Source organism: Mastigoproctus giganteus, chromosome 7, assembly GCF_048544385.1.
Source record: "Mastigoproctus giganteus isolate SK-2022 chromosome 7, ASM4854438v1, whole genome shotgun sequence".
Classification (NCBI taxonomy): Eukaryota; Metazoa; Arthropoda; class Arachnida; order Uropygi; family Thelyphonidae; genus Mastigoproctus; species Mastigoproctus giganteus.
In genome coordinates, this window is record NC_143581.1 from 19,960,445 (window position 1) to 19,975,617 (window position 15,173).

The 15,173-nt window shown below is 41.2% G+C and overlaps 1 protein-coding gene across 2 annotated transcripts in view; it reads left to right on the top strand.

The window, feature by feature from the left end:
• Nucleotides 1–15,173, top strand: part of LOC150082624 (E3 ubiquitin-protein ligase MARCHF6) — a 218,218-nt gene that overhangs the window by 50,683 nt on the left and 152,362 nt on the right. For both annotated transcript variants that reach the window (XM_090377546.1, XM_090377548.1), the window contains exons 2-3: nucleotides 4,380–4,476; nucleotides 4,765–4,838. In XM_090377546.1, the coding sequence (XP_090233672.1) occupies nucleotides 4,380–4,476; nucleotides 4,765–4,838 (171 nt within the window). The remainder of the gene's footprint in view (nucleotides 1–4,379; nucleotides 4,477–4,764; nucleotides 4,839–15,173) is intronic.

Consider the following 15,173-nt stretch of genomic DNA (forward strand, 5'->3'; position numbering starts at 1 on the left):
GAGGGGGAGAAGACAGAGTGGTAATCAATGGACACTGCTCATTGTGGACTAATGTTATTAGTGGAGTCCCTCAGGGTTCAGTGTTGGGTCCATTATTGTTTTCTGTATTTATAAATAATATTGATGATGGTATATCAAGCTTAATGTCCAAGTTTGCAGATGATACAAAAGTTTGTAGGGTTGTTAAGGACACTACTGACACTATGCTGCTGCAACAGGATCTGGAAAGGTTGAGCAGATGGGCTGAGAGGTGGCAAATGAAGTTTAACATTGACAAATGCAAAGTACTACAAATGGGAAACAGCAACCCCAGAGCAACGTATGAACTCTGTGGTACTACACCAACAGTAGTAGAGAATGAAAAGGACCTGGGGGTAATTGTGCAGGCAGATATGAAGTTCTCTGAGCAGTGCAGACGGGCTGCAAGAGTAGCTCATGGTGTCTTATCAATGATATACAGGAATTTTTCTAGCAGGGATAAGGAGGTGATTATTCCCTTGTGTAAGGCAATGGTCGGGCCACACCTTGAGTACTGTATACAGGTCTGGAGGCCTCATTTCAAGAAGGATGTAGAGCTGCTGGAATGAGTACAGAGAAGGGCAACAAGGTTAGTGAAGGGAACAAAGGTTTGCTCTTATGAAGAAAGGCTTAAGTTTTGCAAATTACAGTGTCTGGAGACTAGGCACCGGCGAGATGATCTGATGGAGGTGTATAAAGCCTTGAATGGTTTGAGCATGCTCAATGCTGATGGAATTCTGCCTCTTGCTCAGAATAATCACCTGAGAGGGCATAAATTCAAATTGAGGAAAGACAGTTGTAGGATAGATGTGCGGAAATTTGCCTTTAGCCAGCTGGTGGTTGATGGAACCGACTTCCATCCCTTGTTGTGGAGGTTGATGGCCTAAATAAATTTAAGGCTCAGCTGGACAGGTATTTCGAGCGAACGGAGGGGTGAAGTGGAAGTTTTTTTTTTTTTTTTTTGGCTGATGCTGCATAAGCTTGCTTTCTTGCATCATATGCCTTTACTAATGCTAATGCTAGAGTTCCTGCCGAAAAAGTGTTAACAACCAAAGATTTAAAAAGGTGCTTAAATGACATTGAAAACGTTTTAAATTTTTTTAGTGAAAATGATCCTGATTTAGGAAGAAGTGTTATTGTTAAGCGATCAGTATTAAATGCAGTAACTCCGTATAGGCAGTTGTTAAATGAAAGAGAAAAAAAGCATAAACAATCAACTTTAGACTCATATTTTAAAATGTGATTTCACTTTGTATGTAAGTTGACTGTTTATTTAATAAAACTTTTCTTTGGTCGAAAAAAAGCTTTTCATTTTCTTTACGTAGGAACGTATCCCTATTCTGGCCATAGTATTTTTACCTCTGAAAACGAAGTTTCGCTTAACAAAGTAATTTCATGGAACGCATCCTATTCGTTAATCGAAGTATGACTGTATTTATTATATGGTTAAAAAGGCCTATGCGCTCTGGATTCATATTGGTAAAATAAAATTACGGCTTTCTCAGAGCGAATTGTAACAGATTTAATAAATAGAAACATACAAAGCTTTCGGTTGATTAGACAACCTTCTTCAGTTGAAACAAAACATAAAATGACAGTTAGAATGGAGGCGTGTACTGCCAATCTGGTACGTGAAGTGTGTGGCTAATTGTTTGAGGTTGAAATCTGTGGCTGTGATGTATGTGGACGTGGCCAGCGCTTGTCAATGGACAGGACTATTGCTTCGGTGATGGGGTGGACTTGACAACCACTGTTCCTGTTCATTGAGGTATTGGAGCATTTGATGTTTAACGATTCCAACCAGGCGCGGCACAGATAATGGCGGGACTTATCCACAATCACGACATCGTGGTGTGGGTCAATGTCGTGCTGGGTTGCCCAGACGTGCTCAGCAATAGCTGAGTGCTCCACATCCGCCAAACGGATTGCCCTCTTGTGTTCGGAAGGCGTTTTTCGAGCAGCCTTCCGGTTTCCCCGAAGTAGCAGCTAGTGCAGTCACAGCAAGAGATGCGGTAGACCAACCCGCTCTGCAGTAGAGTCAAAGCGAACCTTGCGAGGTGTGGCTGTCCCATCAATACCCTTGACAGGTGTAACCTACAGGCACGCGACCACGTAGCGACCAACAGAAACATCCAAAGTGGTGACTCAACCACGAGCGCCTTTATCCCATACTACCCAAACATATCACAACAGGTCTGTAGGATTTTAAAATCGCATGGGATAAAGCGCCTCCAACTCCCAGGGAGAAAACTACAATCCCTCATTTCCAGTGTAAAAACACCTGTCCCCACCCTACTGCAGAGCGGGTTGGTCTACCGCATCTCTTGCCGTGACTGCACTAACTGCTACTTCGGGGAAACCGGAAGGCAGCTCGAAAAACGCCTTTCCGAACACAAGAGGGCAATCCGTTTGGCGGATGTGGAGCACTCAGCTATTGCTGAGCATGTCTGGGCAACCCACCACGACATTGACCCACACCGCGATGTCGTGATTGTGGATAAGTCCCGCCATTATCTGTGCTGCGCCTGGTTGGAATCGTTAAACATCAAATGCCCCAATACCTCAATGAACAGGAACAGTGGTTGTCAAGTCCACCCCATCACCGAAGCAATAGTCCTGTCCATTGACAAGCGCTGGCCACTTCCACATACGTCACAGACTTCAACCTCAAACAATTAGCCACGCGCTTCACGTACCAGATTGGCAGTACACGCCTCCATTCTAACTGTCATTCATTTTATGTTTTGTTTCAACTGAAGAAGGTTATCTAATCTACCAAAAGCTTTGTATGTTTCTATTTATTAAACCTGTTACAATTCGCTCTGAGAAAGCTGTAATTTTATTTTACCTGTATTTATTATGATTTTAATTGAAATTATATATGAAAAATTGTCACCAAGTTTAGCCTGTGTGTTGCTGCAATCAACAACCATACTAAATCAGAACTATCAGCTCCCCCTCCCACCAACTCACTGGACCCTCCCATGCACTGGTGGACCTGGAAGTATGGTAGTTTTGTTACTGCAACATAAGTGCACCAGATTTCTTCTTTCTGGATGTTATTTGAAAGATGGCATGATTCCAGTGGGCTACATAATGCTGAAACTAAAAAAAAAAAAAAAAAAACCATTCACGAAGAAATTGCAAGTGTTGGTATGGTTACATTGGCCCAATTATATAAAACGCCTTCTTCATTTTCCATGAAGACATTTTGAGCCAGGGGCAGAGAAATTCTTGCAGCAACACACAGGCTAAACTTAGTGATAATTTTTCATATATAATTTGCAATTAAAATCACATTTCAAATAACACCCGGAAAGAAGAAACCTGGGGCACTTAAATTGCAGTAACAAAACTACCATTCTTCCAGGTTTACCTGTGCAGGGGAGGATCCAGTGAGTCGGGGAGAGGGGGAGCTGAGGGTTCTGATTTGGTATAATTGTTGATTATGTGGGACCATTGGGCAATCTGGAATTGGGGCTCAGAATTTAGTTTGGCCACTGTTGAATTGGGTGACCTTGTTGGCCAATTAATTACTGAACCAGGTAACGAGATGTGCAGGGAGTAATTCCCACAAAATCATCTCCCTCAGTTTTGTGTGAAATGGTCCATATTTATGAAACCACTTAACATGCAATGTTAGGAACTTTGGGAATATGTGAGTGCTAGGTTTTTTGTCCTTTTTTACTAAAACTATCCTTTATATTTTAATCAGATATGTCACTATGTATATCTTAGTGCACTTGCATCATTTCACAAGTTTAAACAAATACACCAACCGTTTAAATAAACTGATTTAATGATAAAATAATACTGAATAGTAAACTGAAATGATACAATAAAAACTGTAAAATAATTTACCAAAAACTGATTTACTTTAAAACAAATAAAATAAAAATAAAAATAAATTGATGAATTTAAAATGCATTAAAAATTATAAATTTAAAAGCGATAAAACACCATTGAAGCTTTTGGGGGCATCCGCCTCCTTTCTCAACGAAGAAGGGCCAAATAGCCCTGAAACGGTGCCGTCTGGGTGGTGGTGGTATCCACTGAGAATAAATAACAACAGTCTTCTCCTTCGGGTGAAGTGTTACTTATTCGAAGTAGTGCAATGTCATGGAAACTCGTCGTGAAGGTATTCACAATATGAGATGTAATTTAAACGATGCCGCTATTGCAAATTTGCTAATCTATAATTGGCTGTGTATAAATGATGCAAGTGCACTGAGATATACACAGTTTAACTCTTTCGCAGCTTGAGGCATAAGCCCTTAATGCATTAGAGTCAGATATGTCACTTATTTTATATTCATATATATAGAAACCAGTTCTGAGAAGACTTCATTTTATTTCTTCAGATATATGTAGAGTGTGCCGGTCTGAAGCTACTTCAGACAAACCCCTATATCATCCATGCATCTGCACAGGAAGTATCAAATACATCCATCAGGAATGGTAAGTTTTTGATACATTATTTATCATGAAGATTAAGATTAATGATATGTTATCAGATGGAGTATATGTTGACAGCTTATATTTCTTGCCTTTTTTTGGAGTGTCTGTAGCATGAGTATCTTAATCAAAACTTGTATAGTATATTTGGAAGCATAAAATGTCTGCATTTAAAAATATATGCATACATATAATTATATAGAAATTAAGAAATTAGAACTTAATCTTGAAATACTAATAAAAATTAATATAAAGATTAGTAAACTTTTTTTTTTTTTTTTTTTTAACCAGCCTTCTTCAGTGGTTAAAGTACAGCAGGAAGGAGTATTGTGAATTATGCAACCATAGGTTTTCATTTATGCCAAGTAAGTCAAATGTTATGATTGTGCATTCAGTTTCTTTTCAGTATATTTAGTAAAGAAAAAACAAGTTTATTGTGTCACATTGTAAAATGTTAGAAAAATTAATAAGCAGACCTTATGTTGCTATTTTGTCTCAGGAAAGTTATAATCCTTTAAATAATTTTTTTTCTTTCTATATGAGAAATAAACAGTTGTTAAATGTTTATCACTAAATTGGAATACTGACCGGGGTTTCAAATTGTCATCTGAGATTTTTTTTAGGATGTTTTCAAGGCAGCTTCAAAGATGTTAATGGTGGCAATCATAATTTTTCTTAATAAAGTTTTATTTTGGTTTGTTGCTTCACCCAGTTCATTACAGTATGTATATTGAAGAAAGCAGAATCGATAACAGGCCCTCAGTGCCAAGTGAGTGATCATAATGATTTCCAAAGTGATTTGAAAGGTCTCTCCAATTGACTGAGTAAAGAGAATCTTAAAAGTAAAGTTAATTTACAAAAGTTGTTTTATTTTCCAAATAAAGAAGCTTTCTTTATCTTAATTCTTAATTGTATCATTTCAGTTTAAAGGAAAGAAAGATGCCTTTCTTCTTGTTTAATTAACTAAACCACTAACCTCTTATTACTTGGTTTGTGATAGCCCCCACTTGGTGGGCTGATAACCTAAGTATAAATCCAATACTTGGGGTAAAATGGAGCAAACATGGACTCCTTAATCTTAGAGACTGTAGAACCTATAAACTCACACATTGAGCATGAATCATCTCAACCAAAAAGAATCAAAAAAGATGATTCTTCACTAGACCTACCTGCCTTAGGCGCCTCCATAGCCAGGTGGGAAGGAGCAGCAGTGCGTAGCACACGCTTCTTGATTAGACCGGGGTTCGAGCCCGTCACCACCAAATACGGAGGATGCGGAAAGGTCAGGGAACGACCACCGCATATTCCCTGAGCAATATGGCCTTAGTTGCTAATGCTCCTAAAAACCAAACAACAAACCTACCTGCCTTCCTAATCATACATTCGTTCATTATCAACAAAACCTCTTAGCAGCTTATCTCCATTTCTTGTGTTTGTTTGTTTGTTTGTTATTTGGTTTTTAGGAGCATTAGCAGCTAAGGCCATATTGCTCCGGGAATATGCGGTGGTCATTCCATAACCTTTCCGCATCCTCCGTATTTGGTGGTGACGGGCTCGAACCCTGGTCTAATCAAGAAGCGTGTGCTACGCACTGCTGCTCCTTCCCACCTGGCTACGGAGGCGCCCATTTCTTGTGTAGAAGAGCACAGAGGCTGTGACAGGTACTCCTAAAATAGTCAAATGACTTCACTCAGGAGATCTCCTTGTGGAAACAGCTCCAGAAACAAGTGACCTTTGGTGGCCTTCCCGTTTTTGTAACCCCCACACAACTTTAAACACCTCTAAAGGGGTCATTTCAGAATGGGACCTTAACGTTCCTGAGGAAGAAATTACTGAAGAACTTAAAGCAAAACGTGTCATCGGTGCCAAAAGAATAATGACCAAACAGGATGGTGTTCCTACCCCCAAATTAAAACCTATTTACAGATATGTCTTTTGATAAATAGAATAGTAGAAAAAACTTATGAAAAGTAGGACTTTCTTTTCCTCTCTTGTCTTTATAGCTGGAAGGATTTATACTGACAGGTAATTGCAATGATCATAATAATGCTCGTAAGATAATAAAATTTTGCCTTAAGCATGAGTTCCCTTGGTACTGTGCTGCATCTTAAATGAATTGATAATGTGCCATTGGCGAGGCCATTTCTTTGTTTAGTACAATTCCAAGGCAATGTGTAGTAAAGATGATGTTCATTTTGTCGTTAGTACTATTTATCTTTGTTATGAAACAACTAAATTTCTTAGCGTTAGTAGGTAATAATATCACACATGGATTATAGAATGATAACTACCAAATGTAGTGAATTATATATATGAGGTGTGGCAATAAAGTTCCCAGACTGGTGCTGTTGTTGTCATGTTTCATTAGTTTGAAAATAAAAGACGTGCTATGTTGTACTTCAAACCTCCTCCAACAGATGGTGATACAGAGATTGACCAGTAGGCTGACAGGTTGCAAGTAACAACCAGTTTTGTTAGTGGTATTAATGTTCCATGTCACAAGTCACAATTTTGCAATGTAACAAGGAATGAAAATCAGATTTTGCTTTGAACTGAGAAAATCTGCAACAGAAATGTATGAAATGTTAAAAACTGTTTATGGTAATGAAAAGTTGTCATACTAGTGTGTTGAATGATATAAGCAGTTCAGAGATGGATGTGAGGATGTTTGTGATGACTGAAGAAGTGGACATCCTTCATCTTCTCAAAATGAGGACAGAATCACAAAAGATCGCTATTTATCCTCAGAATGAAGGCTGTTGAGTTGGATATGAATAAAAAGACAATTTGTCAAATTCTGCATGAAGATTTAGAGAAAAGGAAGGTCTGTGAAAAATTTGTGCCACACAGCCTCACAGATGAGCAGAAGAAACAAAGAGTTAGTGCTATGATCATGCAAAGACTTCATCAAGACTTGTCATGACAATCCTAATTTCCTTGACCACATTGTCACTGTAGACGAGTGTTGGCTGTTTTAGTGTGACCCAGAGACAAGAGTGTCAGAGCATGTAGTGGATTTCAAAATAATCACCAAGGCCCAAAAAGTTTTTTTTGGATAAGTCCAGGATCAAGATAATGCTGATCATGTTTTTCGACAAATGATGTGAATCACAAGGAATTTTTACCTGATGGGGAGAGAGTCGTTGCTATGTTCTTTGTACAGGTGCTTCCAAACTATTGAAGCATGTTTCCTGAGTGAGACCACAATTTTGAGAAAAAGCAGCTGGTTTTTGTTGCAAAATTAATATTAATAGAGGCATACGATGCAAGAAAGCAAGCTTATGCAGCATCAGTAAAAAAAAAAAAAAAAAATCATTTCACCCCTCCATTTGTTCCAAATGCCTGTCCAGCTCAGCCTTAAATTTATTTAGGCTATTAGCTTCCACAACAAAAGATGGAAGCCTGTTCCACCGATCAACTACCCATTGGCTAAAGACAAATTTCTGCACATCTATTCTAAACTATCTTTCCTCAATTTGATACTGTGCCCCTTCAGTTTCTTAGTCTGAGCAAGAGGAAGAAGAATCCCATCAGCATTCAGCTTGCTCAACCCATTTAAGGCCTTATAATACACCTCAATCAGATCATCTCGCAGGTGCCTACTCTCCGGGCACTGCAGTTTGCAGAACTTAAGCCTTTCTTGGTAAGAGCACCCCTTTGTTCCCCTCACCAATCTTGTTGCCCTTCTTTGTACTCGTTCTAGCAACTCTACATCCTTCCTAAAATGAGACCTCCAGACCTGTACACAGTACTCTAGGTATGGCCTGACCATTGCCTTGTATAATGGGATAATCATCTCCCTCTCCCTGCTAGCAAAATTCCTATATATCATTGACAAGACTCCATGACCTGCACTGCTCAGCAAACTTCATATTTGACTGCACAATTACCCCCCCAGGTGTTTTTCACTTTCCACTTCCCTGAGTGTAGTGCCATACAGTTGGTATGTTTCTATTCGGTTACTGCTACCCTTATGCATTTTGTCAATGTTAAACTTCTCAGCTCATTTTCCCAAATTATCTAGATCCAGCTGGAGTAGTATACTGTCTTTACTGTCATTAACAACCCTGCCAATCTTTCCCCCTCGACGTGGGCACCTGTACGTGGTGAGGGGACCTCCCAGTGACGCTGCTGGACTTCCAGACTAGCATCACTGGGATCCAACGCCCACAGCCCAGGTTCCAGGCTTACATCAATGGAATCCGGCGTGTTTGCCGTGCGCTGCGACCCGTGGAAATTCGGAAAGGGGGATCCTGGTGGTTGAGGGGCCCAGCTTCAATACACCACTTTGGCCCCTGCTTCGACAAGACGGGTGGTCCTGGAAGGCCCGGCTAGGATCAATCGGCTAGTAGGCTCGCCTGCGAGGGTCAACCGTGTCAATGCCACGCCCCTACCCTCATGGTCCGAGGGACAGGATTCAGGCTGGCGGCGGTGCGGGTATAGTGTCTGGGTAGCCCTGGCGTCCCACTCCCGAGCGCATTTATTGCATGCCGGGTAGTGGGCGTCCCTTTGGGCTCCGTGGTGGGTGGGGAGCCCGGGCACTGAACCATTTAAAAACTCTCATGAATCCTGATAAACCTATTTCTTCAGGGGCCCCAACCCGGTCCCTATCTGAAAACATAGACGGAGAGGCAGATAATATTATTGCGACAAAGAGGCAGCGAACTGAAACATCATCAGGGCCTGTCCCAAGATTTCTCATTATGCATTCCACCACTGAAAAACCGATTGGCAAAATGTCGCCCTTTTTTATTCAGAAAGGGTTAGACGGGTTAGCAGGTTCTCCCAAATCAGTTAAGAGGCTCCGTTCTGGAGACCTCTTGATTGAAACAAAAAATGACAGGCAGTCTGAACATCTACTCCGAGTAACATCAATCGGAGGAGTACCCATAACAGTGACACCACACAGAACACTAAATTCATCGAGAGGTGTCATTTCGGAGTGGGACCTTCTCGACGTCACCGAGGAGGAAATCTGCTCCGAACTAAAACCACAGGGAGTTACTGCCGTCAAGAGAATCACTGCGCGAAGGGATGGGAAAATTGTTAAAACCACGAGTGTTATCCTGACTTTTAACTCTCCCAAACCTCCTGATGAGATTAAAGCTGGATACATCAACTGTCCAGTACGTCCATACATTCCGAACCCTTTACGGTGTTTTAAATGTCAGAAGTATGGACATTTTCAAATGGCCTGCCGTGGAGTCCTTGCATGCGCCCGGTGCGGTGCAAAGGACCACGAAACAACAGCATGTTCAGCCGCAAAACCCACCTGTATTAACTGTGAGGGAGAACACCCGGCCTACTCAAGAGCATGCCAGAGGTGGAAAGAAGAAAAAGAAATACAACGGCTGAAGGCAGAGCTAAACATATCGTACCAGGAGGCAAGGAAAGCGGTGAAACCGCTCAACATCAACAAACCTACCTACGTCCAGAAGGTAGCAGGGAGGTGTTCCATCGGAACACAGACGGACATGTCCATCCCTCCAAAGGAGTCTTTCACTCCCATCGCGCGTTATCTGTTAAATCCGCAAAAACCTGCACAGAAGGACCAATCAACTGCCATTCCTATATCGGTACCTCCTCATGCTCCACAAGTAGCAAAAGAAAAGAATAAGAAAGGGGAAGTAACACCTAGTACCCAGGAAAACATGGATGTTGAGCAGAAGGAGGTACATGTTGAGTCAGTTTTGGAACTCTTTGCTGAGGAAGAAATGGACACAGGACAGCGTCCATACTTCCCCAGGAAAGATAAATCCAAGACTGACAAAATTAAGCCCTCAGCACCTCGGAAGCCGCCTGATGGACCCACCAAGTCCAAATAATGGCTAAATTCCTACAGTGGAATTGTCGTGGATTCCGGCAAAATACTGACGACATCAAAGCACTCCTGCAAAAGCACAAACCAGTTTGCTTTTGCATACAGGAGACTTATTTAAAGGCAAATGATTACCCCACCATGCATAACATTACCATCATTCGTAAGGATAGAATTGTGGATGGTCCTGCCCACGGAGGAGTCGCAATCCTCGTCGGCAACCAGATCCCATTTCAGCCTTTGCAGCTTACAACTAGCATTGAAGCTGTCGCAATTCGCCTTACAGTGGGGTTCATATTAACTGTCTGCTCTGTTTATTTGCCACCTGGGATTGACATCCCCCAGAAAGACCTTGATGATCTTATCATGCAATTGCCTTCCCCTTGTTTAATTCTTGGGGATTTCAATGGACATAACACTCTGTGGGGTAGTGCTGACATCAATGGAAGGGGACGAGTCATAGAGCATATGCTCACTGACAATGACCTCTCCCTCTTAAATGTGGGAACAAACACCTTCTTCCACATGCCTACCCGTACATTCTCTGCCATTGATCTTTCTATCTGCTCCCCTTCTCTCCTTCCTTCACTTGCTTGGGAGGTAGAGGAGAACCCATATGGAAGCGATCACTTCCCCGTGATAATCACCCTAACTAGTGGTAGACCGTGTCTTCCATTTAGTTTACCGCGGTGGAAGCTTGATCAGGCTGACTGGAATGCCTTTCAACATCTGGCAAATCTTGACATCGCTACAGTCAGTCAGGTGCCAATCAATGATGCAGTCGTGTACGTCACAGAAACAATTGTCCAAGCAGCTGCAATTGCAATCCCAAAATCATCTAGCCGGTTCCCACTATTTCCGAAACCTTGGTGGAATTCCGAATGCACAGCAGCAAAAAAAGCACAAAACAAAGCCTGGGGGATATTCCGCCGATATCCCACAACCGAAAATTTAATAACATTTAAACGTGCACGTGCGAAAGCGCGTTATGTACGACGTCAGAGTCAAAGGAAATCTTGGATTTGTTTTACATCTTCTATAACTCGGGCTGCTAGCTCAAAAGTAGTCTGGGATAAGATCCGGAAAATGAAGGGAAAATATCCACCATGCCCTTCAGTGCTCCTCGAGCACAACGGATGTCTAATTGCAGATCGAACTGCAGTAGCAAATACTCTAGGGGAAACATTTGCAAAAATATCTGCAATAACATCTTTTCCCGCAGAGTTTTTGGCCCTGAAAGAGAAAAATGAGAAAAACCCCCTGAACTTCTATTCAAAAGGGCTTGAATCGTATAACAAGCCCTTTTCACAGGAGGAGTTAAATGCTGCACTCTTTCTCACGCACGCAAGTGCTGTGGGGCCCGATCACATCCACTACGAAATGGTAAAACACCTCACACCACAATGTAAGGATCACCTTTTAATTCTGTTTAACAGAATTTTTCTTAATAAACAATTTCCGGATTCCTGGCGGAAAGCAATCGTTCTTGCCTTCCCAAAACCAGGAAAGGATCCTAGCAATCCAAGTAATTATCATCCTATTGCTCTGACAAGCTGTTTGTGCAAAGTCCTGGAAAGAATGGTTAATGCACGCCTCGTATGGTATTTAGAAACAAATGGTCTGCTTTCCAGGACACAGTGCGGCTTCCGAAGAAATAGATCCACTCTGGATCATTTAATCCGATTGGAAACGTCCATTCGTGATGCTTTTATTAATTCCGAGCATTTGGTAGCAGTTTTCTTTGATATTGAAAAAGCGTACGACACAGCCTGGCGATTTGGAATTTTAAAAGACCTCTATAACTTTGGTCTTAGAGGTAACCTTCCTGTTTTTATTAAAAACTTTCTTTCGAATCGCCAATTTCAAGTCCGTTTAGGATCCACCCTCTCTCGAGTTTTCTCTCAGGAAGAGGGAGTCCCACAAGGATCCGTTCTAAGTGTTACGCTTTTTGCAATCAAAATAAACTCTATCGCAGAACAACTTCCACCCACTGTAAACAATGCCCTCTATGTAGACGACTTTGCTATATTTTGTAATTCATGCAATATGAGGGTCATTGAAAGGCAACTGCAGAAAACCATTGATCATCTTACAGCTTGGTCTTTGGCTAATGGGTTCAGATTTTCATCACAGAAGACTGTTTGTGTACACTTCTGTCGCAAGCGTAATCTTCATCCTGACCCAGAATTAAGGCTTGGGCAAAATAACATCCCAGTTGTAGCAGAATGCAAATTCCTTGGACTTATTTTCGACAAAAAGCTGACATTTTTACAACACATTCGTCAGCTGAGGACAAGATGTGTCAAAGGGCTTAACATCCTTCGTGCCCTTTCGTCAACTTCATGGGGCGCAGATCGTTTTACCCTTCTTCGCCTTTACCGAGCACTTGTCCGTTCCAAACTCGACTATGGGTCTCAGGTTTATGGTTCTGCTAGAGATAGTGCACTTCGGTGGTTAGATCCAATCCACCATCAAGCCATCCGGATAGCCACTGGAGCATTTCGCACATCTCCTGTCCAAAGCCTTTATGTTGAAGCAAATGAACCATCTCTGTCTCTTCGACGTAAGCAGTTGTCCTTACAGTACGCCTTCAAATTAAAATCCCTGCACGATCATCCCACGTGGCCATCCGTTTTTGAGCCGCGCTGGGAAAACCTCTACAACACCCGTCGGACTGCCAACAAACCTTTTGGTATTCGCATTCAAGGGCTGCTGAATGAGCTCAACTTGTCGGTAGACAACGTTGCCCAGTCACCAAGGCAATTCTTTCCACCCTGGCATGCTTATTTTCCAACTTGCGACTTCTCCCTTAAGATCTGGGAGAAGGCTACGACACCGCCATCTGTCTACCAGCAACTCTTTGCATCACATAGACAGCAGTATTCTGACTTTCTGCCAATCTATACAGATGGCTCCAAGTTAGAATGTCATGTGGGATCTGCTGTTGTGTTCCCTCACAAAACATTATCCTATAAGATCCCACAAGAAACTAGCATTTATACTGCAGAGTTGCATGCAATACAATCAGCCCTAGATCGCATTAAAAATCGCGACTACCAGAGGTATGTGATTTATTGTGATTCATTGAGCGTATTACAGGCTCTAGTATCGGTGAGGTATAACCCTCATCCGATCCTGTCCAGGATCCGGAAGATTCTTTTTTCTCTTGTGGAATTAGAATTTGATATTCGCTTCTGCTGGATCCCAAGCCACAATGGGATCCGGGGAAATGAATTAGCTGATACCGCTGCCAAATCAGCAGTTTCCCTGGATAATCATTGCCTGTCAGTCCCCTATACAGACTACAGGCAAATAATACGTTCTAAATTACTCTCCCAATGGCAAGATTCTTGGCACGGACAGGCCACAAATAAATTACATCGCATTAAGCCTGTAATTGCGCAATGGCAGTCCAGTCTACGCAGGGTCCGAAGAGAAGAAGTTGTTCTTGCTCGGCTCCGCATAGGTCATAGTCATCTAACCCATTCCTACTTGCTGAGGGCGGATGACCCACCTATGTGCGAGATATGTAATGTTATTTTAACCGTTAGTCATATTTTAATAGAATGTCCTGATTTTATAGAAGCGCGACGCTTGTATTTTACCGCTTTTAATAATGTGACTGAGCCATTTACACTCAGTCAGATTATAGGTGACAGAGACAATATGTCTGACGTTTTTAACTTTTTACAGTCTATTAATTTTTATACAAGAATCTAAGGTTTACACTTTTTATACTTTTACTATTCACCTTTTGACAATAATTTATTACTTGGCGTGGTAGCTTTGGCTACCAAAATGTGTAGTAGCGTTTTAAAATTTGACTTGGCGCATTATGGCCTTAGCTGCCAATGCGCCATAAAAAACCAAACCAAACCAAACCAAAGCCAATCTTTGTATCATCTGCAAACTTGGACATTAAACCTGATATACCTTTATCAATATCATTGATAAATATACAAAACAACAATGGGTCCAACACCGAACCCTGGTAAACTCCACTAATAACATTTGTCCACGAAGAGCAGTGTCCATTGATTACCACTCTCTGTCGTCTCCCACTCAACCATCCTTTTATCCATTGTAGCAATTTACCCTTAATGCCATACCTCTCCAATTTGTACAGCAGTCTTCTATGTGCAACAGTGTCAAAAGCTTTCCTGAAATCCAAGTATATGATATCAAAATTATTTTTGGCATTCAGTTCCTTTGTTACCACATTTTTTATTTATTTTTTATTTTATTAATAACAAGATTATTAACAGTGTATCTGAGATCAGAACAATAAACATAATAACAATAATATGAAATCCAACAGGAAGATAGACATTGATATATATTCAATCATTAAAATCATATGTACAAAAGAGGATTGCATTAAGTTAAGTTACCGGTAAAACAAGTAATAATTAATCAGTTAGAGAATAGAAAAATAATAATAATAAACTACAATAATTAAATGAGAGCTAGTCATTTGGCATTTGAAGTGAAGAGGCAAACTTGTGGATGGCGTTCATCAGTAACTGGGAGTTGTCAAAGAAGTCAATGAGAGAGTCATTTGCTGATTTGCTGATTCTGTTCAGTGGACTGAACGTCATAAAGTCTGTGGTGGCAGAGTCAAGGCAAAACGGTGTAAGATTCCTGACTTGTCTACAAGGAGCATTGAAGTTTATTTTACTCAGGATATCAGATGCTTCGTAAGTTCCAGTGATTACTTTGGCTAGAAGGGTAATGTCAGCAGTAACTCTTCTGGTGCACAGAGGCCTCAGATGAAAGTAATCACACAGCGATTCATAATACACTGAGATAGAGAATAGAGGATTGCGGTACGTAAGGTAACGGACAAAATTTTTTTGGACTGCTTCAATTTTGTTAGTTAAAG